This window comes from Mucor mucedo (assembly GCF_025094135.1).
Source record: "Mucor mucedo strain NRRL 3635 chromosome Unknown EV154scaffold_49, whole genome shotgun sequence".
Taxonomy (NCBI): domain Eukaryota; kingdom Fungi; phylum Mucoromycota; class Mucoromycetes; order Mucorales; family Mucoraceae; genus Mucor; species Mucor mucedo.
Window position 1 is genome coordinate 68,976 of NW_026252333.1, and position 24,126 is coordinate 93,101.

General features: G+C 36.0%; 7 protein-coding genes and 2 non-coding genes across 9 annotated transcripts; 2 read left to right on the forward strand and 7 right to left on the reverse strand.

The window, feature by feature from the left end:
- Window positions 1–3,532: 3,532 nt before the first annotated feature.
- On the reverse strand, window positions 3,533–5,119 carry EV154DRAFT_509928 (uncharacterized protein). The gene has a single exon (XM_051601641.1). The coding sequence runs from the start codon at window positions 4,961–4,963 to the stop codon at window positions 3,770–3,772; it is 1,194 nt and encodes a 397-aa protein (XP_051457312.1). The 5' UTR covers window positions 4,964–5,119; the 3' UTR covers window positions 3,533–3,769.
- A 2,313-nt stretch (window positions 5,120–7,432) lies between these two features.
- Window positions 7,433–7,505, forward strand: EV154DRAFT_t66. Its single transcript has one exon. It is a non-coding gene; the product is annotated as a tRNA-Thr (tRNA).
- Window positions 7,506–8,205: 700 nt separating this feature from the next.
- EV154DRAFT_509930 (uncharacterized protein) lies at window positions 8,206–9,253 on the reverse strand. Its single transcript, XM_051601642.1, has 2 exons — window positions 9,129–9,253; window positions 8,206–9,074 (listed from the first exon to the last, which is right to left on the reverse strand). Exons 1-2 carry the CDS (start codon window positions 9,168–9,170, stop codon window positions 8,379–8,381), a joined length of 738 nt encoding a protein of 245 aa, XP_051457313.1. The 5' UTR covers window positions 9,171–9,253; the 3' UTR covers window positions 8,206–8,378.
- Window positions 9,254–9,422: 169 nt separating this feature from the next.
- Window positions 9,423–9,898, reverse strand: EV154DRAFT_509932 (uncharacterized protein). Its single transcript, XM_051601643.1, has one exon. The coding sequence runs from the start codon at window positions 9,856–9,858 to the stop codon at window positions 9,580–9,582; it is 279 nt and encodes a 92-aa protein (XP_051457314.1). The 5' UTR covers window positions 9,859–9,898; the 3' UTR covers window positions 9,423–9,579.
- On the reverse strand, window positions 9,860–10,865 carry EV154DRAFT_509933 (histone acetyltransferase subunit NuA4-domain-containing protein). The gene is made up of 3 exons (XM_051601644.1): window positions 10,515–10,865; window positions 10,348–10,452; window positions 9,860–10,295 (listed from the first exon to the last, which is right to left on the reverse strand). The coding sequence occupies exons 1-3, from the start codon at window positions 10,557–10,559 to the stop codon at window positions 9,939–9,941; spliced, it is 507 nt and encodes a 168-aa protein (XP_051457315.1). The 5' UTR covers window positions 10,560–10,865; the 3' UTR covers window positions 9,860–9,938.
- A 42-nt stretch (window positions 10,866–10,907) lies between these two features.
- Window positions 10,908–10,989, reverse strand: EV154DRAFT_t67. Its single transcript has one exon. It is a non-coding gene; the product is annotated as a tRNA-Ser (tRNA).
- Window positions 10,990–11,599: 610 nt separating this feature from the next.
- On the forward strand, window positions 11,600–14,410 carry EV154DRAFT_551925 (alpha-L-fucosidase-domain-containing protein; the record flags this gene model as incomplete). The annotated part of the gene is made up of 6 exons (XM_051605019.1): window positions 11,600–12,546; window positions 12,620–13,062; window positions 13,130–13,319; window positions 13,385–13,571; window positions 13,614–13,655; window positions 13,720–14,410. 6 exons carry the CDS (start codon window positions 11,600–11,602, stop codon window positions 14,215–14,217), a joined length of 2,307 nt encoding a protein of 768 aa, XP_051457316.1. The 3' UTR covers window positions 14,218–14,410.
- Window positions 14,411–14,487: 77 nt separating this feature from the next.
- EV154DRAFT_421224 (uncharacterized protein) lies at window positions 14,488–17,193 on the reverse strand (the record flags this gene model as incomplete). Its single annotated transcript, XM_051596007.1, has 6 exons — window positions 14,488–15,143; window positions 15,276–15,698; window positions 16,107–16,557; window positions 16,630–16,763; window positions 16,962–17,055; window positions 17,113–17,193. 6 exons carry the CDS (start codon window positions 17,191–17,193, stop codon window positions 14,488–14,490), a joined length of 1,839 nt encoding a protein of 612 aa, XP_051457317.1.
- A 390-nt stretch (window positions 17,194–17,583) lies between these two features.
- EV154DRAFT_481716 (uncharacterized protein) lies at window positions 17,584–18,106 on the reverse strand (the record flags this gene model as incomplete). Its single annotated transcript, XM_051598418.1, has 2 exons — window positions 17,584–17,649; window positions 17,834–18,106. 2 exons carry the CDS (start codon window positions 18,104–18,106, stop codon window positions 17,584–17,586), a joined length of 339 nt encoding a protein of 112 aa, XP_051457318.1.
- Between the last annotated feature and the right edge of the window lie 6,020 nt (window positions 18,107–24,126).

Consider the following 24,126-nt stretch of genomic DNA (forward strand, 5'->3'; position numbering starts at 1 on the left):
TGCGTGATACTTCATTTTAATTAGGGAAGAAAGATTTTTTAAAAAAAAAAAGAGATATCCTGGTATCATTGAGCACCACGCCTCACTCCATAGAAGATCGAGTTCAGCGGTACCGTCCCATCTCATATCACCAATAAACGTTCAATTCAAAGGAACGGGTTAGTTTCTGTGTTCCAATTGTTTGGCTTTACGCTCAGATCCAATGGAAAATTAGAAAATAATGAATGTGAAGTACATGCTTTTTTTTTTTTTTTGAACCTGCACAAAAAGGTTTGGATTTGTAAGGACTTAACTAATTTTATTTTTTTAAATTGAAGTTTTTTGCTCGTAATGTTGTACAGTTGAGTTTATTACGTAATATATGACTAAATAAGCTGTGAAAAAAAAAAACGACTTTCTGACAAAGGATAAATGATCGAGGTCCCCATCCTCCCGTCTCCCCTTTCCCAGCACCTGCAATTAATCTTGAGATCAACTACCGAGGCTCATAGCTGGCTGTGAAACGAAAGAGAAAAACAGGATTGGTCCAATAATTGAAATCTAAACAATTATCGACCTCAAATGAATTGACAGCCTGCCTTATCCTTTTAGATTGTATCTTTGTTAGCAGCTACACCTAAAAATATACCAACTGACTTTGGTATAGCTATCTTTAAGTCAATCACATGTTTACTATTCATGTTTACTATTTACTACTAATGAAAGCCATAACTCCTGCCTGTTGTGCGTTTACATCATTTTTTATTAGTGTGCTTTAATCGAGTAATCTATCGGCAACCCTGAGTGAATCAGGGGGGATTCTTCTGCTTTATCAAGCTGCTCTGATGCAAGCCATCTGCTTGTAAGCATCTCACGAGCTTTCCTTCATTACAGAAAATCCTTAATGAGATACTGCTTTGTCAATAATTCGAAAGATTTTAAAAGACCTCCATTTTGCATGGGGAAGCCTTCATTGATCATCAAGGGGGGAAAAATATTCCAATGATGCTGAGATGACTTATTTTAGAAACATCATGTTTTCGATTCTATCGGAATTTTCTCTTGCTTCCTAGATCTGCTTGAGTATGAGGGCTTACGCTTAGGATGTGATTGTAATTGTTCTTTTCATGCATTCTATCATTATGCAATTTAAAGCAGAAAAAATCCCATTATTATTATTATTACTATTCTTATGGCCCTTAATAGGGTCCGATGATTTATGGCGCATTCAATTGATTTCATCATGAATGTAAATATCCCTTTTATCCCTCTATCTTTCTTTTCTGTATGTAAATCATTTATCCTTTTTTTTTTTTTTTTTAATCTGGGATATCTGCATTAGAATGCATTTTCCATTTCTATAAAGAAAAGCGTGAGATGTGCAGTCAAGAACCGGTCTTGCAACATCTACCGCATCACTCTAAATCAAGACATGTCGGATGACTTTTTTTTTTTTACTTAATAAAACCAGCACGACCTGTCTTATCTACTGTCATCTTTGCTGTTCATGGTATTAAAGTTTAGAAAAATTACTAGTCCATAAAAGACCTCGTGTTTTATAAATATGTATTACTTTGGACGATAATCGAAGCCTGTATAAAAGACTGAAGTGGTTTGATACAGCGCTAGATGCAGTGTAACACGATGTACATGAAAATGTGCTCGAGACACCAGGGCCAGTGTGGAAGTTGCAATGTGTAACTTTGCTGGTACCACTTTAAAAAACATTTGAGTTTTTCTATTCCCGAAACGCTGGAGATTATATGCTCTGTATGCCCACATCCACACTACCTACTTTTGCTGGATTAGTCCGTAAGAAGAAAAAAAAATTCATGCTTTCCGAGGGACGATGGAATTTGATATCCTATTTTACTTGGCAGTACAACATTTGAGAGTCCACCCCCCTTCAACCCTTCGTTAAAATATAGCTTGGTATAGAGTATTCTAGTTGATCACTGTCTCTTATGGCAGTGGGTTTTAATTGGTATAAACCCCCCTCAATTGTTCTTTACAAATCCACGAGTCAAGTTTGTACTTGAGGGGCGATGCATTTGAGTTGACGTTGATGATTTCAATTTGCTTTTTATAATGCATGAACATGTTGTGTGTAGAAGTGTTTAGATATAAGCACGCATATCTGTTCTTCTGATTCTTATTATTAATGATTACGTCTTTATTGAATCTCGCCTAAAATTTTCCTTATTGATTTCTATTCCTTTTTTTCTTTTTTTCTTAAATAGGACATTATACTAAAAGTTTGATGTAAAGAACACCACTGGATCGGTGGTTTTTTAACGTTTGAATACAATATATTAAAAAAACTTAATGATTAACTTCAACTCAAATGCAAGCTAAAATAGCTTGATTTTTTAGCCGCTTCATCTTTTTTTTTTGTGTGTGTGTGTCTTATAAACCAAGCTCAATTGTGTAATTTTTTGAAGGTTTGAAAAATTGTTTGCAACAGAAGTATACCATCTTTTCATTGGAATAATAGAACACTGATAGATTGCGCTACACCAGATATATCTACAAAAGGGCTTATAATACCATTTATCGACGGTATTTTCAGAATTTTTTAAATAGAGTCAGGCACATAACGTGTAAGGTTTAAAAGTGGTAATCCTTAAAACTTTTAGACGAATTGGAAATGTGTGTAGAAATGGCGTCTGTAACTTACTTATGCGATATTAAATGATCCTAAAGATGTCTCACTTTTTTTTATTATTATTATTATTATTATCGCATATTTTCTACAAATATTATGTTGACACCGCCTATTGGAACTTACAAAGCCCAAAATAGCTGTATTTTTGATGCATTTCCCATTCAATGTTGTAAGGGGGATGGAGTTTGACTAAGCCAATAAGCTAGCAAATACAACAAGGGTCATACTAATTCCTTCTTAAAGTCACGATTAAAAAAAAACCTATCAAAATAGCATTTGAAAAAATAAAAACCCACTTTTTTGATTAAATTAAAAAAAAAAAAAAAGCAATATTTTATCTCGGTCCATAAAAAAAAAGTTTTCTGCCATGTATCTGAATGTTGTGTTGTATACTTCTGGATAACATCGAATGGGGGAGAGTGACAAGGGGTGGTTGCAGACTACTTATTTGTTTGTAGTATTGCATGCATTTTCGTAACATCGCGGATATGTATATGGCTAGCATTTGATTTTTATCGCCGGAAAGAACATATAGAAAAGGTGTACTATAGTCTTTCATGTGCTCTTGTTTTTTTTTTTCACTCAACTTACTAATCAAATTTTTTTAGCTAAATACCACACCAGTATAGAGTTTAAAAGTTCGAATAAAACATCATCGGATGCAAACCAAAGAGTGTATTTGTGAATAACTTTTTCTTTAGCCATATTCAGTGATGTATTTTAATTACGTAAAAAAAGAGTTCTATATAAATAGGCTGTTATGTACGGAAAAGAAGCTCTACGGGTGGCAAAAAAAGATTGTGTGTACTACCTCACGTGAATACTTTGTCGCGCTAACTGCATTTTAAAAAAAAAAAATTCAAGTGGCTTCTTAACCCGTGGGAACAATATTTTAGAATACAATATTTATTTATATAAACAAAAAAAAAAAAGGATTGGGGAAATAAAGTATAGCATATTTTTTTATTTTTATTTATATGTTTTTGCATGTCAACATGTAATAATATATATTGAAAGGGGAGGGGAGAGCGAGAGAGATAGAAAAAGAAAAAAAAAATGTGTTGGGGGGTATTTTGTACAGGTACGATATGTATAAATTTGGGTGGGTGGGGGTGAGAGTTATGATTACGAAATCATAGTGTTATTATCAGTGTAAATGATTGAGCGAAGAATAGCACATCTTCTTTCCAGCATGTTGAGAAAGCCTTCCATTTGTTGTGGAGACATACGACCAATTAGCGATTTAAATCTTGTGTCATCATTATTCTGCTGTTGTTGCTCCTCGTGTGGTGGAGTTGTAATAGGTGTCGGCAAGGTCTCGCTTGGCATAACAATAGAAGGAAATTGTTGATTGGAATATAACCGTTTCACATTATCAACTGGTTCAAATGACGATTTTCTTTTTTGACCCTTGGGTGATTGAGCTAGTTGCTGCAAGTTGGCGTATAAGTGACAGTCATTGCAGATGTTTTGTCCAGCATCGTTTAAGTGCCAAATACGAGTTTCCGTTTGGAAACAATTCTGACAATGCTGTTGTTGCTGTTGTGGCTGTTGCTGTTGTTGCTGTTGTTGCTGTTGTTGCTGCTGCTGTTGTTGTTGTTGTTGTTGTGGCTGTTGTTGTTGCTGTTGTTGTTGCTGTTGTTGTGGCTGTTGTTGTTCTTGATTGAAATTAAGGTCAAAAGTAGTTTCTTGAATTTCAGGCGAGACTTGTTGCGCTACGGGTGAAGCGAGAGGTGGAGGAGAGGGAGATACCACGGCAGCTTGTTTATTTTGGTTTGTTTGATGCTTTTGGCGAATATGAAGAGGACGGTGTGTGTTATATTGTTTGTAATATAAACCACATGCATTACATAATGAATGAGCACGATCAGGAGTTCGGCGCCATAAAGGAGTTTTTGTAACATGACAATTAAAGCATTCAAGTTGACGTGGCGAGCGATTTGATTTAGTATTCTTTTTTGGTTCGACCTTTTTTTTTGACTTGACTTTCTCATCTTCTTCTTCCTCCTCCTCTTCTTCATCTTCTTCTTCTTCTTCGTCTTCTTCGCCTTCAAATTGAACAAATTGATCGAAACCATCTTGTTGGGGTATATGAAATCCACCACCAGCAGCAGAAATGTTTTGAAGGAAGCTAAGATCGTTGTCATCATTAGAAAGAGTAGGGGAAGGGAAGTTACTAAAGTTTCGACCAGTAGAAGTAGGAGAAGGCAACACTTGATGAAACTGTTGTTCTTGCTGCAATATATCAGAAAAGGGTCCCTTTTCAAATACATTATCATTAGAACCGTATTGTAACATATAATCGTCGTCTTCCATCATTCAATAGAGGAGAAAAAAAAACTTGTTTTTTTTCTGGAGGGGGGGTGGGGGAGTTGATTAGATTCTATAATATCTGGAGAAGAAGAGTAGAAAAAGGGAAAAGAAAAATGTCTATCCATGGCTTAATAGACTTTATAGTTTTTTTTTTTTTTTTTTACAACTCCACCAAAACAAGGTGACCTCACGCACATACTCACATAATATTCTGAGACATACACAATTAGGACAGCTTTCGATCGAGACCTTTCTTGTGTTACCCGTGTTTTTATTGTTGTTTTATTGCTTTACTATTGCAAACAAGAAGTATACGTAAAAAAACAGGCACATCAAAAAAATTTATGACTCTTACAATCTCGTTTTAACCTGAGAGTGACTCAATTTGATGTAACGAAATCGGTCGTTTAATAATGTAGAAAAACATCAGAAGCCAATCAAGTGTATCAAGGTAATCAATGAAATAAAGCGGACGAATTTATCTTTATCCGATCAAGCTCACTTTGATTGGTAGTAGATAAAAAAAAAACCTTTTTTCTTAAATGATAATCATAAATTTATTACCGTAAGTGTACAAAACCTAACTTGCAATAAGTATATAAATAAATAGAATACCATTATTTTTTTTTTTATTTCTTTTGTTTTTACAATACGAAAAAGTCGGCTGCTAAATTGAAATTTTAAAAATAATAAGAATAATACATTTATCGTTCTGATTCGTCTTGTTTCTTTTTTTGTTTTTCTGACATATGTTTTAGAACCTGAAAAATAAAGCCGTAAAGAGATGATAACGGCTAGGCTTTCTTTGTAAAAAAAAAAAAAACAAAAAAAAAACAAAAATCCATTTCTTGTGCTCACTTAATTTTAAAGTTACCTTCTTTGTGTAATACTAAGTCGTCAGTTGACGAATCTTTTTTTTTGTTTGTTTTAGAGATAACGGGGAAGTCGTCAGTAAAAGAAAGAACGGACCACCAAACAAAAGACTTGTCTCCCATCAGCTGGTTTTTAGTTTATAAGCAATCAATATGTTCTTTGACCTTTCTCATTGTAGTAAGTTTCATGCACGTGCTTTCGGTTCCTTCATTACTTGATTGGATTATTCATTGACCGAGTAATAGGAGTTCCACCGTGTAAATATATTCCGTGTAAAAAAAAAAAAAAAAAAAAAAAAAAAAAAAAAAAAAAAATAGAGTATACATTATATGTTGGTCCGTGTTCACGGTTTCAGCTAGTCTTTGCAAGTATCAATTTTTTTTCGAAAAAAAGGAACGCTGAATTTTATTGAGATTTGAATGGAATCCTTGTAGATCGAAATGCTTAATCACAAGCAATAATTATTCCTTTTCTGTAGTTTCTTCCCCTGTGTTGCATTGATTAGCCAAACGTAGGTGTAACCATAGGGTTTCTGTACTCTGATTACAGTTGGATACCATTGCTTGTATCATAAATAAAGCGATTGTTAGTGAGACCAAACTCCCATATGACGTTAGAAGAATTTTTATAGCCGACAAATTCTGTTAGGCAGCTTCAGAAACATGTACTAAACATCCATAAGGTTCACCTAAATATTATGTAGCACAAGAAAGGGAAGAAAAAATGGCTTTGCGCAAAAAAAAAACAAACTCATCCATGTACAAAAATAGTATAGTTTGGCAATCCCCAGTTTAATCATTTTGAATTTAAATGTTTACTTTTCGGCTACAATATTAAATCCATGTCTCATCAGGGAAAGTAAATCTTCAATTTCAGTAGATATCTTATGTAACCGTGACATTCTGTCACCATTTGATGTACTTTCCACTTTCAAATGGCTCAGCTTATCATTCAACATCTTGATTTCTATTGGGGATTTCAATCAGCATGATATACATTTAATTTATCACGTATTTCTTTTACCTTGTTCGATTTTATCATTGTCTCCTTTCTCCAAATTATCGGCAATCCTTCTCAATGCGAAAGCTGTTTCCCTCTTACTACTATCCTTTGCGATCTTGTCACGGGTATCTTTACCTTCCATATCTGAGTCGATTATTTCTCCAGCATTCTTTGTTGCATCTTTTATGTTGTCTGTATCTGTAAAATGAACCCTCTTCTCAGAGATGTCATTTCCTGCAGCTTCGTTTTCTGCATTATCAGTTGAAATAATACCGGTACAAGCAAATATACGTGCTTCCATATAGCTATTAAATGGATAGTACTTCCCTCGAGAAGCTATACAACTCTCTTCACTTGCATACACACCAGATACAAGACCTCCGTACGTACCGTAAAAAATAGTAATCTGGGATTGTGTCATGATTTTAGAGAAACCTAAAAAAAAAAAAAAAAAAAAATGGCAAAACTCACCAAAAAGATATGCATTTCTAAAGAATTTAAAACAACGCACCAATAGCATTACTTTAAAAACGTGAAAATCACGTGATTTACCATAAAATTTTTGAGCCCGTATCCAACATATGTAATTTGACGTCATAAGCCTTCTTGGCTCAGTTGGCAGAGCGTCTGCCTAGTAAGCAGAAGGTCATCAGTTCAATTCTGATAGAAGGCATTCATTTTTTGGCATTTTTCCGATTTTCGTGAGATGTTGTTGATGTGTTTTTTTTTTTTTTTTTTTTAAAAGATTTCATCATTCTCATAAACATCTATTGACTCATAAACCCTCGGTATAATACTTTTTCTTATTAAATTTGGGCATGAGTATAAACATCAAAATAAAGAAAAACTAGCTTCGGGAAATTAGTAGTTATACGTACGCGTCTATGTTCAATTTCATTGTTGGATCAATTATATAGCCAACTTTTTGAGAACTGAATAAAACAATAATGGAAATTAACATTATTGCTATCCTTGCTATAATTTGGCAAATAAAGTTTTAAAATATAGAAGATTCAATTATTCTTTGGCAACCCTATTAACTTTTACATAAGTATACAAATAAGCTGATACAACCTAATGAGAAGGAAAAACTTTTAATAGACTTACAAACATTGTAGAAAATTTATATGGCGCCCAGAGTTACTCCGATTTCCATGGATAAGTCCTCATTAACGTTCAAGGTTCACGAATAAACTGAACGTATGCTGTCTATCAAAGCAGCACAAAGCGGCTAGGACAAACTATTGTAACAAGTCGTACAGGTACAATTCTTTTTCATTTCAATTTTTTTTTTCCCAGGAACAGGTACACGATGATCGCCGTTACAAGTTTTTTGTAACGAAAAGTGCTGATGACGCAAAATTAATGAAATACCGCTTTAATTTGTGGAGATGAACATAGTAAAAAGATCAGCACTGGTAGGACTATAAATAAGTGACACATGATGTCAGATAATGCATAAGAATAGGACGTGCACAACGAAAGGGTAATATGGACACAATTTATTTTACAAAAAAAAAGGGGTGGGGGGGGGATATAGTGGGATTTATGCGGTAGATTCGTTACTATTTACAAACATTAACATAGTCTCAGCAGCCAAATTAGTTGGAGAAGAGGTTGATTTCCAAGCGTCATTCTTTTCGGTCATTGCAATGGCATAGGATAAATAATCCAGTGAATTCTTTACTACAGAAGGTTCACCATTTAAATCTGTCGGTACACAAGAAGCATCAAAACTAGAAACGGAATGATTTGTTGGCTTAATTGGTTGCTTATTATTCCAAACTTCCTTGTTATAATGATGAAAATAGTATTGCTGTGGTGGTTGCTGTTGCTTTGGTGATGATGTAATAGATGAACTTGACGAGTTGTCATCGTCGCCATCGTCATCCTCGTCTTCATAGTGTTGAGTGGATGGTGGGTGGCTTTTGCGTCTAGCTTTTTTGATGGATTTTGAGGAACATATAAAATTTAACATGTCTTGCTTTTGTGATGGATTTGACAAAGATCGATTTAATAATCGATATCTTCTTGTCTTGGCATATTTTGCGCCAGAGGCTTGTATATAAGATCTTTTATCAATGATATCTTGTTGAGTAAATCTTGGTGTGGGTAGACCTTGGAAAGAATCTCTTTGTTTCTGCTTCCAAAAGCATTCTACATCGCCTAGACTGTTCTTTTCCCAGCCATTGCTTAATTTGAATTTGGCAAATCCTAACCTTGTTCTTAGCGACTCAACGTGCTTTTATAAAAATAAATATAAATTGAAATAAATATTTATTTATTTTTGTCTTACTTTTAATACATCATTGTCGAGATAAATATTATTGTAATTCATTGCATAAATTGTCAAAGTGGAAATTGAAAAAGAGAGAAAAAAAAAAAAGGAGAGTGAAAATGATAATAAAAAAAAAAAAAAAATAGAAACACTTCAATCTTTTTTTTTTTTTTTTTTTTCGTATTTTCCTTTTTTTTTTTTTTTTATTTTATCATTCAAGCGCGTTCGCGTAGCGGAGATTAAATAGTTTATTGCGTGTCTTTTTTGTATTTTTTACTTTTTTTTTTTTTTTAAAAAGTATACAAAAAAAAAGCGCGCTGCAAGATTCTTAAACTTTATTTTTTTTTGTATACTTTTTTTTTTTTTTTTTTTTTTTTATTTAAAATTAGGTAACCATAATAATAAAATTATGAACAAGGGATAATAAATTTGGTAAAGGACGGACAATTAATCCAAAGGTATGAGTTTATCAATTAGTTGGATTTGTGGCGCCATAAGTAACTCTTGAAGGATCTTCAGCAGGAACTCTTTCATATTGAAGACCACCAGTTTCTATATCCTCCTGTGTTTCGTTATATTTATGGACGATATAAAAACCATGAATAATACCAGGAATGGCACCGAGAACACAAAGACAAATGTTAATGAGTAAATCTACACTACATCCCGTCTTGATGCCGACAGCAGCAGGAGGGAAGAAAAACGCAAGAATGAAAAGAATAATATCTCTACCAGAATAAGCAGACATTATAAGATAATATAGTTTCTTAAAAAAAAAAAAAAAAAAACTGAGAAAAAGAGTGGGAAAAAAGGGAGGGAATTTTTTTTTTATTCGTCCTCTTCTGATAAGATGTATTCTTCAGTTGGTAATCTCTTTTTTTTCCTCATAAATTCCCCACTGCTGAACAATTTTAATCGTCGCTTCTTTTCTCTTCGCATTGAACTAGCGCTACTAATATGATCATCCTGACTAGATTCTTGTTCTCTCTCTTCTTTTTGAGCTAATGCCTTTTGATATGTGGAAGAAGACAGTGAGAATAATCTGTCTAATTCTGTGAATTTTGGTTTTTTTCTGTCTTGTCGACTGGATAAATATCCATCAAATCCTCGAATAATATTGCCATTTTGTTGTGTGTCCTCCAAATAACTTCCTTCAAACAAATATATTGAATTCTCAAGATTAACCTAATCTCTCTTTTAGATTTCCCAAACTAACTACTTGCTTTAACTTTCTTACCAAGTTCAGGTCCACTCGCTTCTTTTTACTCAGTAATTTTTGGAGTTCCAGCTTCGACTCTTCATATTTTTGTCGTATCGCTTGAGCGGACTCTATTTGGGAAGCCTATAGAGTATGTTAAACTTCTATTTGCTAGTATTTTTTTAAAAGAAGGGGAACGAGCATACTGTCTTATTATCGTCTGCTTTAGTTGTTGTATTTGCTTCAGTCATTTTTTAACAACAAAAGAGAGAGGAGAGAATAATAATAAAATTGTCCACATGATGTTAATGTGACTGCCAGCACTCATCATGCACGACTATGTTTCAATCTTCTATAGGGTGGATCTCTTTTATACTGTCCACAAACGTATCTGATATGAAACGAAGAGAGGCCTGTATACAATAATACAATTTTTTTTCCAAATGAGTGTAATTATATCGCGTCATTTACTCAAAAAAAAAGAAAAGATGAATAGGACACGATACTCTTCAATCTTTGGGAATCTCATTCAACAAAAGGACAAACTCAAAACACACCAGCTACAGACACTACAAATAGGAAAAATTAGCAAAAAGATGCGTCGCCTGCAGGATTCGAACCTGCGCGCTCAAAGAGCAATAGCTTAGCAGGCTATCTCGTTAACCACTCCGACAAAGCGACTGTTGATATCTAAAAATTTTAGCACATTAATATATTCCCAAAATTAATATATAAATCACGTGATACTCACGTGCACACACGTGACTGTATCAGGCGCCCTGTATCACCTAACGGGTAAATCCTATCAACCACAAAGAGTTGGAAAAGCGAAATGTCGTCCCTATGTAGACGTGAAGCAATAAGTATACTATGGAGGTAGTTGTACAATTTTGACATGACAGATTTTTTAAATAGGGTTTTGTATTTTGAAAATGAGGTCATTCATGACAACTATGTTCTTGCGAATAATTAATTTTGACATAACGGATTAAATGAGGGGAAGTGCATTTATTACATTTACCAAGATACGTCCCTAGACACAACAGCATTAATTAAAAAAAAAAGAAGGAAACAATAGGGAGAATATGTCTATTGTAAAAGACGCTGAATTGTAACCATGAGATATTGGATGCATTACTTTACGTCATTCACATAATAATATGTCATAATAGCTCACCCTTAAGAAAAAGCTCATAAAAAAACGCGTAATAATGAGTCTTAGTGTTTTCCATAAAGTCTTTCTCCTTTTAACCCCTTTTTCTACAACTTGATTTTTCTTTTACTTATCAAAATGATTTTTAGTAAAAGGACAAACATACGAGTTTTATTGTCATGTCTAGTAATAAACGTTCTCCAACCTGTTGTAACTTCTACCCCATTACCATCATCAGACGAGGCCGTTAAACAACTACTATCATATGAAGTCAATATTGCGGAATATTTTGATAACAAAGCCTTTGGAGATAATGCCAACTTCGATGACGGCGGTGCTTTTTTTCCAGGTGCTATCGATACAAGACAAACGCAAAATTACGATAATATCAAAGCCGATGGCCAAAAGATTTCATTAAATTTCACCGAATTGGGTGCTCTTTACATGCTCGTATCTGCCAGCCATGGACCATATACAGATGAGGTTAGTGTCGTATACAAGGACGGTACAAAAACAACCACAGCGCTAAGCTTACCTGATTGGCAAGACATTTTTGTAAACCAGATGGATCGCTATCAGGCGATCCAGTTCCCAACAAGTATAGACGGACAACAGGGCGCGGTGTTTAGTGTCCCAGTTTTTATCGATCCTACAAAGGTACCTGACCACCTATTGCTACCAACAGCTCATGCTGGTAGTTACGAAACAATGCATGTGTTTTCTGTCACTGCATATCAGACTAGCACTACTATGATTACAAGTGTTCAGACAACAAATGAATGGGTTAGCCAGACAGACCAGATTCTACTGGTGAAGATCCAGAATACGAGCCCGATCTGGATAAAAGATGTAAAAATACAATTAGATCATCCTCACGTAAAGACCATAAAAAATGGCCTTATTGAAGCTGTTGCACCAGGTCATATCCAAACTACTCAGATTATTGTACAAAACTTGGAGCAAAAAAATGACGTTAATGTGACAATGACTATAATCCACGTAGAAAACGGAGTCCCAATCACTAACAACAGAATTGTACCTTTAATACTTGATGCATCTCCTGAACAATACCAAGCGGCTACAACGTACGAATCATACCAAAATGTTTGCAAAATTTAATATTTACATTGTGTTATTAATATGAAATTTTTTATTTAGATCTGTCCAAAAACATAGACCACCTACGTGGTTGAAACAATCGAAATTTGGTATATTCATCCATTGGGGATTATTCTCCGTTCCTTCATGGGCACCTGTAGGAAAAGCATATGCAGAGTGGTACTGGTGGCGTATGAATCATAAAGACGACGCAGCTTTTGATTATCATCGTCAAACATACGGAGAAGAATTTGAATACGACGAATTCTTAAAGGAATGGAAACCCACGCTGTTTGATCCACATGCTTGGCTAGATCTTATCGATAAATCAGGAGCAAAATACTATGTGTTTACAACAAAGCATCATGATGGAATTGCATTGTTTGATTCCAACGTAACGGAACGAACAAGTACGCACCTACTAAATCCTTCTCGTAATTTTGTACAAGAGCTATTAAGCGTTTCAGAAACAGCTTATCCACATCTAAAGCGTGGACTTTATTGTAAGTCATATTCTATAGGTTGATATTTTTACATACTACATATTGATGCGTTGATATTTTCTATAAGTCTCACTACCCGAATGGTACCACCCTAAATATAATGACGAGTCCCTCGGGTGGAAAGGTCCACCAAAAAACCCGTACACTGACGAGGTTGTCTCTTATACTGGAAGCAGGCTGATTGAAGATTTTGTAAATGAGCTTCAAGTACCCCAATTCCAAGAATTAGCAAATAATTACAATCCCGATATATTATGGTCAGTGGAATTTTTTTTCTAGTAAATATCTAAATATTAATTTTAGCGTTATTGCACTGTTTTAGGTGTGATATTGGAGGAATCAATAACTCTACAGTCTGGCAGTCCGATTATTTCAATAATGCCTTAAAGGACGGACGTCAAGTTTCAGTAAATGATAGATGCGGGGATGGTAGTGCATCTGATTTTACCACTATAGAATATAAAGCGGTGACAGATACGCCAACACGGTACGATTTAAAAAAGTGGAGGGTACTTTCTTTTGTATTTAACGGACTGACACGCATGATTTAGATTTTGGGAAGCTACTCGTGGTATGGATCCATTTTCATTTGGGTAAAAAGCATGAAAAAAAAAATTGAAATGACACCATATAATCGGCACAAGTTTTATTGACTAGAGCTTTTTACATAGTTACAATCGAGAAACCAAGCCAGAGGATTATGCTAGTACGCTTGATTTGATCAAGGATTTGGTAGATGCCGTATCTAAAGGAGGTAATTATCTTCTAAATATCGGACCTGAGGCATCAGGCTATATTCCCGAATCCATGTCACAGCGACTTTTGGAGATTGGACAATGGTTAAATCTTGTGAATGCAAGTATCTTTGATTCGGCCCCTTACTGGATTGCATCCAGTCAAGACAATCTACGTTTTACTGCTAATTTGAACGGAAAATCTATCTATGTATTTTCTTTTATGGCATTCGATGACGACATTTTAATCAAAACACCCGTGCCTGTTCAAGAGGGGTCGGTCATTTCACTAATGAACGAGCCTGGAGTAAAGATCAATTGGAATTATGATAGCGAACAAGGCGGCGTCCTGCTTAAATGGGATTCAATGAATGTGTCACTTATACCCGTATTTGAAATAACCACTCCTTCACTTGTATGATCTTTTTACTTAATAAGAAACTACAATTGTCACATTTTTTATCATAACTTGAATAAATTTTTTCTTCTCTTCAATTTTTAGGAAATGATAGTGGACCAATTTCCATGTAGGCTTGCAATCACTAAATTTTTTTTTGATCCAGTCACCACGCACAATTGTAACAAAAATCGTTAAGCCTGATACGAAAATGGATGATAATTACTGACAATTAAAAATCGCGTCATATTTTATTATTATGTGTCTTGCCATCATCAAATTAGGTATTTTAGTTTAATAGCCGTCATCACTGAGGTATTCCTGGGCATCGTCATCTTCATCAAATGCGTATTTAGCACGAGCATCACGCATCAAGCGCTCATCATCGGCCATATCATCAGAATCCATGTCTTCGTCATCTTCATCTTCTTCAACAACAGGTGCAGCATTAGCAGAATCTGCGGTCTCTTCTGTCGAATCGTCAGTTTTCTTTGCTTTAGGATCGGGAATATCTCCAGGTTCTTCCACCACCTCATATTCCGGTGCACTAGGCAAGGGAAGTGTGACATTATTGCCCATTCTTAAAATAGCATCTCTCTGCTTGATTTTAGCAATGGATTCAGCCGATTCAAACATATCGTCAAATACTGCTTGGTTGATTTTTTTCGATAGCTTTTTGCTTAGTAACAGTTGTTTTGCTGCTTCAGCAGGTGTGGAGGGTTGAGTAGTCTTCTTCTTTTTTATTCCTCTACCTCTTCTTGAATGACCCCCCCTATCTTTCTCTACTAATCGACGCACAGCCATTTCTTCTAAATATTCCTTGTTCGCATTATACCAGATTTTTGTTTTCAGTGCAACTTCATTTTCTGTTAAAATCATGGCATCGATCTCTTCATCATCTACCTCGGATAAGTTTCCATCATCCTCTTCCTCCTCCTCCTCCTCTTCCTCTTCATCCTCTGGTTTATTGATATTATGTCTTTGAGTTTCTACAAAAGCAAGTGTTAGTGTCACACTTTTTCTATATATTCATAAATATTTATTACCAATTTCAGTGGCTGCTTTATTGACAGAATCATCACCCAGCCAAGCTTCCATATCATCAGCAATAGCTTTAGCATCTTCTTGAAGTTCAGGGTTTAGCAGGTCATTAACTTCCTTGGCAACTTTGGCTTTTGCTAAGGCGGTCAACGCAGCTTTTTCGTCAGCGGGAAGTGACTCGTAATACGGATCTTTAATGGGTATATAATCGGACTGACTTTCATTTACGAGGGTCGAGCCTAGTTCTTCATTGTCATCGTCAACAAGTGTAGAGCTGAATTCATCTGAGGGTTGTGTAGGGTCCAAATGGGTGACTTGTGTACCGACCTGAGTTGATTCCATATCGTCTTCTTTGGGTTTCAGGGTTGCCTCAGCGGTTAAAGATGCATCTACCTCAGCAAGTTGTCTAATTTCATCGTTCAAAGAGTCTTCGATTTGCTTCTTAATCAGTTCTTCTTCTGTATCTTTTTCGGTCGGTGCGGTGCTCTTCTTTTTATTTAAATCAGCGGCTTTTGAGTCAGGTACGCAGTTATCAGCTGCTGTGATCCCAACTTGATTTCCTATAAATGGACCATCTACTTCATCATCGGACAAGGGTTCACCATCACTTTCATTTCCGTCTATTTCCATATCCGCTTCTTCGCCATCGATTATAGTATCCTCTGTCGCACGGTCTTTACCTTTTCGCTGCCTTTTGGATGGGGAGACATGCATGTTTCCTTTTCCTTTATCAACCGATGGCTGATTTTGTGTAGATTCATGAAGACAGCCACTGGCTTTTCGTTTACCTAATGTTGTTACATTGTCTTCTTCTACCTTTACATCATCTTTTGACGGTGGCGTACTGGAATCAGTCAAATCTGGGCTTTCACTGGAATTTTCCTCGTTTTCATGCACTTTTCGGTTCTTTTGAAAGGAAGGCGGATCTGCACGTTTCTCTAGCCAAATTGTTCTAAAATCGCGTACTGATAATTGAGCGGATTCTGTTTGATTGAATTCGTGCAATCTCTTTTGGATGGTAATATCAGCAACTTTAACCACATAAATCATTTCACGCGTTGTTCTACGAAAGCCGTTCATACGAGCTGCAATAAGTAAACAAGCACCACAGATACCAGCAGGACGACGACCACTAGTAATCCAATCACGATCCATACGTTGTGCAATACGTACAGCATCTTGGGCGACACGTTGGGTATAATCACCGAAATCTAAAGCTACTGCAAATCTTGAGATATAGAGAGAGGGGTCAACATGAGGCAAGGTCAAGTTTAAGATTCTGCATAGTTTTAAAAAGGTGGCACCTAATTTGAACACATTGACCTGGAGAATATCTGAGAAATCGATCAACATGTGCGAGCTCTTTTCTGTTCTACAGACAGCATATAAACAAACGGCTGCAACATGGTCACTGCGACGACCACGGGTAAATCGATTGACAACTGCCAAATTATAATATCGTTGAGCTGCATCTCGATAACGTTCTGGTAAATGAACGGCATGGGCTAAACTGGAAATTCTAACACGACCTATACTTGTCAATTAGTTTTTTTTTAATACATTCTCCTGTAATTATGTTTTTTTGTGTGTACCATTTTCGATAGCTTGCTCTTGACCTTCTCGACCGCGGCTTCTACCAAACAACCCACCACCTGAAATTCGACCTGTAAGGAAAGAATAGTTACGGTTACTGAAAACAAAAAACAGCAATTTTCGTTGATATTTACCTGATTCGCCTGCATAAGAACCTTGGAGAACAGCTTTACCACCAGCGGTTTCACCAAATGAAACCTCGGATACGATTTGATTTTCTTCAAGTACCTGTTTATATGGTCAACCTCTTGCATGCAAGAATATATAAATAACTTTATTACTTACTGTACCACAGTTTACACAGTAACTTGTTCCAGAAGAAGCATCGGATTCTGTTTTATCTGATCCACAATTATGACAACGCATGTTCCTTTTTTTGTTATGTACCCAACTTGAATGAGTAAAAAAAAAAAAAAAAAAAAAAAATCTTAAAAAGGACCCCCCACAGTAAATTCATTGAAAACGTGACTTTGTTTTTTTATGCATCTCCTTTTTAAAGGAGCGATATCTGACAGTTGGGCCTTATACCCATAGGTGGGGACTATTTTTTAAAAATGATTTAATTCTTTTTTTTTTGGGTGCCTTGTGGCACCCAAAAAAAAATCTGTATTTGTTCGAATTGTACTCTTTAGAAGTCATTACAATAAAATTATTTAAAGCAAAGGTCTTAATGTTTGATGATGGGTTTCGCATTAAATTTATTGTTTCATTGAAACTGACAAACTGATATTTTGTATCTCCCAGAACAGTTGTCTTTTAGGCATATGCCACATCTATTGACGCAGTACTTGGATCTTGATCGACCACTGCAAGAAGATGAGTCTTTACAAACAAAGCAAATCCTGTTTGATCTTTTTAGTTTTTTAGTGACAGGATTTGCGGTTGTTGGGCTGATGGATGGCGGGGGTACAAGAGGCAAGAGCAGAGGAGATAAACTCGGTGTTGAAACGAGCAAACATTTAGGAGCCAATGGAGCTGGTCCTAGCACCTGATTTTTCTGTTTTACCAGTTGGTTAGTTAGTCTTCCGGATACAACGACTTGCAAGTTTCCGTAATGGTTAACTGGCCTGGGTTGCCTCAACATAGCTACAGATTCAGGCATTCTTTCTGGTCGTCCCAAAACGCTTCTAATACTTTGGCAGATGTTTTGATTGAGCGCAATTGAGTCATTAAAAACACTGGCCTCAGTTCGTTTGTTGAAGTAAATTTTGATGTGCTCTGGCGTCTTATAGTAAATCTCCTTACCATCAGCAAATGCAGACCAAATTTTTGCAAACATCTCGAAGTCTGGAGTAGCACTATCTCTATTAAAAAAAGCTCCTTCTTTTTGTCAATCAGTAACTTTTTATACAATAATACTTCTTCTTTGGTATGAATTGGTACTACTGCATATAGTGTATGTTGTCTTTCTGCTAAGTAGCGGTACAAAAAGTTGCGAGCCGAATAACCTTCTTTTCCAAAATTTATGATTGGCAAAAAACTCATCTCGAGCATCTTGGTTTTTATCGCATTGGTAGAACTTCGTTGCTGAGATAACTCATTCCTCTCACCTGACTGCATGTTGTAAGCATCAATAAACGGATGTTCAAGTGCTATTAAGCCAAAAGTTTCCACGTATTGTCCTACAAAATCGGCGGGCAGTTTTTCGATATGATGTAACGAGTAATTCTTAACGGGACGGTGGCCAACATCCAATCTCATCATATTTATGCATTGGGTAATCCATGGACTATAATGACTTTTATGAATCACACCTTCTCGATTTCTCGCACCAGCCTAAACACAAATAAATTAAAAAAATTGGTTTACATCTATCAATTAAAGTACCTCGATGTTATGATATAGTCGAAAGTCTGCAAGAACTGAATCGGCAAGACGAGGACCAGAGTTGATGGACGAGAATTTCCGTATGATGTTTTGATGGTATCCTTCTACGGAACTAGTACCTCTGAAGCATGAATATTTCATTAAGCCATTATTATCTTTACCGATTTCTCTGTACAATGGCGGGCCATCAATGAGATCAGAAACATGACCCAACTCAATGGATCTTAAAATATTTTTGGATATTCTCATAGATTCCTTATCGAAGAGCGGGAATCCTGTCTTGGCACATGGTAAAGGCCCATACTGATCAAAGAGAAGTTTAACAACAGGTAGTAGTTGATTTGGTGGAGGAATGCTTCTTTTGACTCGCTTTAGAATAAATTCTGGATGACTTGCCATGTATGCATTAAAATCAGTGTTGATAGTTTCCAAATACCTTTCGACATTTTTTTTGTCTACTGGATCGTAAACAAATAAAGCATCTCTAAAACGTTGGTAAAACTCTCTATACATACCATGCTTTTGAGATAATGGCAGCATATCCATCAAGTGGAATGCATCTTTCAAAACCCGAGACGGTACTGACGATTGGCCTGCAGAAGTTTCGTTGACTGGAGTGGGCAGGGATATCAAGTGAGTTGCTGCATTTTTGGAGGTTGATAACTGGAGCTTCGAAGCAGTTCGTAACAAATTCCAATCCACAAAAACATGAAATGGGGTTGACCCAAAATCTTGCAAACATACTGGCATAGCTTGGTGAGACGTAGACATACTTTGTTGATTCAGTTCATAATTTGGAACTATTGTACCCGGTATCTTGACTTGCACAATTTTGACCAGAGCTTGTAGACTCTCATCTACAACAGTTCTATTCTTTTCAAGATATGTCTTTATTGCAGGATGAAGTACTCTTAAATCATGTGGCAAATCCTCTAAATATCCAAACGCACATGGAAAGACCTTGCATGAATTTGTATACAGCGAAACAAGCGTGTTTTTTGCTGTTGATGGGCTGACCTTTTTATGCACTATAGGAAAATCAATTAAGCTCTCAAAAATAGCCATGCTTACATAGGCATCCAATGCGGCATACTTGATTTGATCTTGTGTAAGTTGATCAGCATTCCAGTTTCCACACCTGATATCAGTTGGTTTAGGCAATGATGCCTTTAAAACTACAGCACAAATTTTGGCCAAAGAGAAAGACCTTTTTTCTATGACTCCTTTTTCCTTGCAAAATGTACCCAGCTCAATCATACCTTCAGGGTTTATCTGATATCCTTTCCTTAAACGTATGAAGTCCCCAGAAACATTTTTTCCAATCTTTTTCACATCACCACACTCCAAAAGATGTTGTAATTTTTTAGGAAAGTCATCCACCGTGAATTCAAACGTACGAAAAAGATAAATTTGTTCCTTGTAGCAAATTTGGATTAGAGATACTTCATTTAAAGAGGCTTGGGCTCCTCTTGATCTGGAATTAAAATCTCCATGGTTTCGTGCTATCCATTCACAGTCAAAACCAACGTATAAACAATTATTTGTTTCTAGGCCATCCAAAATGTTTTGACATGCGTTATCAATGTCTTCTGGAACGGAGAATATGGATATATTCAGGGTATCCGGAAGTGTCAAAACGGGTAAGTCTGAGTTGTGTTCTGGAGTTGAGGTTTCTTCATTGTTTGCTGGCTTTTGAATACTGGTCTTACGAACATTATCTAACAGGCTTGGTAGTACACCTTCCAAAAAAGCTCGGTCACTGTTTACATTGTCCGTGTAAAAAAGCGAAGGTAATTGATAGCCGTTAAGAGTGTAAGATTTTACAAGGGCATTAAAAGGCGAAGCAAGATGAGAAAGTGCCTTAGAAGGAGCCAAAACCTGCATTCTTATTTCTTCGTATTCGTTTAAACAAGTATACAAAGCTGTGAAGGTTGGTTCTCCTTTTAGTTTCCCCATATGGCCTGTGACTTTGAATGAATGGTCGCCTTTAAGGATGCTACCATTTAAGGACATCATATGCCAATCCAATTGCGGCCGTATTTTCTCGATTATCGACGTGTATATATAGCTCAAATAGCCTGGAGAAGGAACATAGCCATTATACAATCTTTTGTCAGAGAATTCAGAGAACTCTGGAAACTGGATTTTTTCAGCGTTACCCCTCGTCAAGAGTGAATCTATGCCAGGGTTTTTTTTCATATTACAGGCTGCGTCGTAATACTGTAACTCGAGACCAGCATGGTGTTCCGCATGCATTTCTCTCAAAATCTTTGAAAGTCGCACGGGACCTACAGAGTTTTGGAATAATGGACGCATTAGTTTAACCAAATCTTTTGAAATTCCAGATTTGTGTGTTAAAAGAGCTGGAAAGTCAGATTGAATTCGGAACGGGAGCTGTCTGATTATTCCGGAATCAAACCCATTGAAATGATGCTGCTTGATCGAATTTTTACACCTGTAACGTCGTGTCATAATGTAGAAGCAGCTATAAAAAGTGCATTAGTTCTCCAAAGTTACGCATAAATATCTAATAATCTTTGGCCGTTGAACAAAGACAACAAGGCATATAATTACATACTCTTTTAAATCAATTATTCTTCTTGCTTTAGTTTTTTTATTAAATCCTTTAGATTCAATATCAGATCCACAGGAGGGACACACCAGATTGTCATGCAAGTGATCGGGTAACCAAATAAATGTTCTGGGGTGATACAACTCTGATGGATCTACACTGTTTGCCAAAGCAAATGAGGGGCTTCGTGTTTGTGTCCAAAAAGTTCCTCTTTTATACTCATCAGGAAGGTGACTTTTGTTTTTGTTATTCTCTCCCAATCTTTGTTGAAGATTATCGTGAAATTTGGAGACTTCACTATCAGAGGGCAGTGAAGACGCAAATTCGTCAATTTCGTTGAATGTTCCCTCATCTAATTCTTCGAATGTTTCGCCATCAGAATCTTCTTCAAATTCTTCTTCGGCTTCCTCCGTGTTTACGGGAATAGCATTGTCTTTAATACCAGTTGTATCAAACTGGGGCTTAAAATTGAGTATGTTAACAATATATTTGAGAGCATAATATCTGTATGATTCATACCTGTTCGGTGCTTGTAGATGATTCAGGTTGTACGACTTCGTCTGAAGACTTAGCAAAAAAATTTGACAAGGTGGATTGGTTATCGATCTGTTTACGTTTACGACCAGCATTGTGTCCATTTTTATTTATTTGTCCATTTGGGCGCCCCCTTTTAATATTAGTGGCAATTCCAGTAATGTTTTGAGAATTATTACTATTATTTGACATATTCAATTATAATGTATGGTAAACAATAAAAAAGAATATTATTGTGTTCAGTTCCAGCTCATAACTTATCTGATTCTCATTGCATTTGAACCCATATCATTGTGACACCCAAATGGCCGTTGTCGTGGGTCCTTTCCTTCTTTCATATGAACAAGAAACAGTTCAAATATATACTTAAATTATAAACCACATCAGACATTTAAGCTTACTTGAAGTAGCGTATGTGGTTTATCAATTCAGACGCTTATTGCACAATGTGTATTTGACAGATATATGATTACTGCAGGGCTAATCCTCTATACTTGGAAGCCGCTTACGCTATTTGAAGGCCGCTTACGCTATTTCAAACAAAATTATTGGCTCCTTAAAGCATTTGGATAACCGCTTACACTATTTGAAGCAATTCTATAGGCTAGTTTTTAAAAAAATTAAGTTTTTATTGGCTCTCCAGTCCCCTCCCACAAGCATAAGGCCGACAGTTGGGCTAGTTGTTAATGCGGTATGCTCTAATTAGCGAATTATACTTTAAGCCTTGTAAGATGCTAATCATTATAGCTAGCTTCAATTCGATGAAAATCATACTTTCTTGAACAATGACTGAAACCAAACACGCATTGTCCTTCCATTCAAACTTCTGAAGGCTTTACCCGGGCACACGTATGAGAATTTTTATTGAATATTGGATGAGGTCTTTAAGTGGGTAGCAGTGAATTAGTTGATCAAATAAATAAAGACAAAGAGCTTAAAAAAATTGAACTTAATGCATCTAAAAAGCTAAAAAAAAAATAGGTTAATATTTTCAACTATCGATAAAGTTTCTAATATATAAGACAAGTCAGGCATATCCACTAGTCGGGGAAAGTTATGACGTATAGACACCGCTGGAAGCAAGCCTACACAGGGAAGTTGAACAGGGAGAATACTTATACAAGCAATGAAGCTTCGACATACACAAAAGCCCTTCTCTAACGGGCATAGAAAAAAGATATTGAAAGCCAATCAATGCTGGAAAGTGAAGTTAGAATATTGACAGTGTCTGACATTTTTTTAAAAAAAAACGATTTTCTAACCTTTCCTCAGGGACAGCCAAAGTGCACATAGTCACAAGGTAAAATCTGTGAGCTGGCTATCTTTTAGACTTGGAAACAAGAATATATCATCAAAAACAATATAAAAATTACTTGGTTTGACAATTCTACCATCACTCCTTCGCCTTTAAGCTCGTTTGATCTTAATCTTACGCCGAAATATTGAGGTAAAATCCAAGCGGATAGCTGAAAGTAAGCTATAGCACACATATACTAGTTTTAACTATGTTGGTTGTGTAAATTTGTATCTAGTTCAAGTTATTAAGCTATATCGACCTCTTAATGTCCATTAAAATAGCATAATACCAATATTACGACTACGCACCCTGGCTGTCCCTAAAAGACCCGTTGATTGATCCTTCCTCAAGACGTTTGGTTGCTGCATCCCCGTCGTAGCACTTCCCAGATTACGATGCGCCATACTCAACGACTTCATTATGGCCACAGGACTCTTTGGCAAAAATCCTGTCGCACTTGCTGCCTATCTTCTTTCTTTCCAATGGTTCTGTATATCGGGCCGATATCATTATTCATACAGAAGTTGTATAAATGGATCAAGCCCGCAAGGATATTTAAACCAACAGTACCTAAAAGGTCAAAGCGCATAAATGAATAAATAACAGTGGTCACGCAGTACAGCTGAATCCCGAAACCCAGTTGCCTAGTGTCGACCCGAACATTAAGACAATTGACATATACCACCAATTGACCTGTCTTTGTTTTTTCTTTTGCTAGAACAGCTGCTAACTGTCTCATCCCTAGTATTTCAGCAAAATAAATATCAGAAAAAGTAAAATGTCATGATTACAAAAGATTGCCGTAGAACACTGATATTATCTGCATCGTTGAATGCTGATCAATGAAATGCCAAACGTGTGACATATACCATTCTTCGCTCTGATGCTTTTTCAAGGCCCCAACCTCATACTCCCTAAGCAGTTGGTATACCAAAAATTGTACCCAATCATAGTCGTGGGATATAGTATGGTTGTATTCTTCATCAAAAGACTGTGGGGGTAAACAACTGTTGTCTTATATCCTTGTCATTATTTTTGTTGAAGCTAGTAATATAATTTCGGAGGGGTA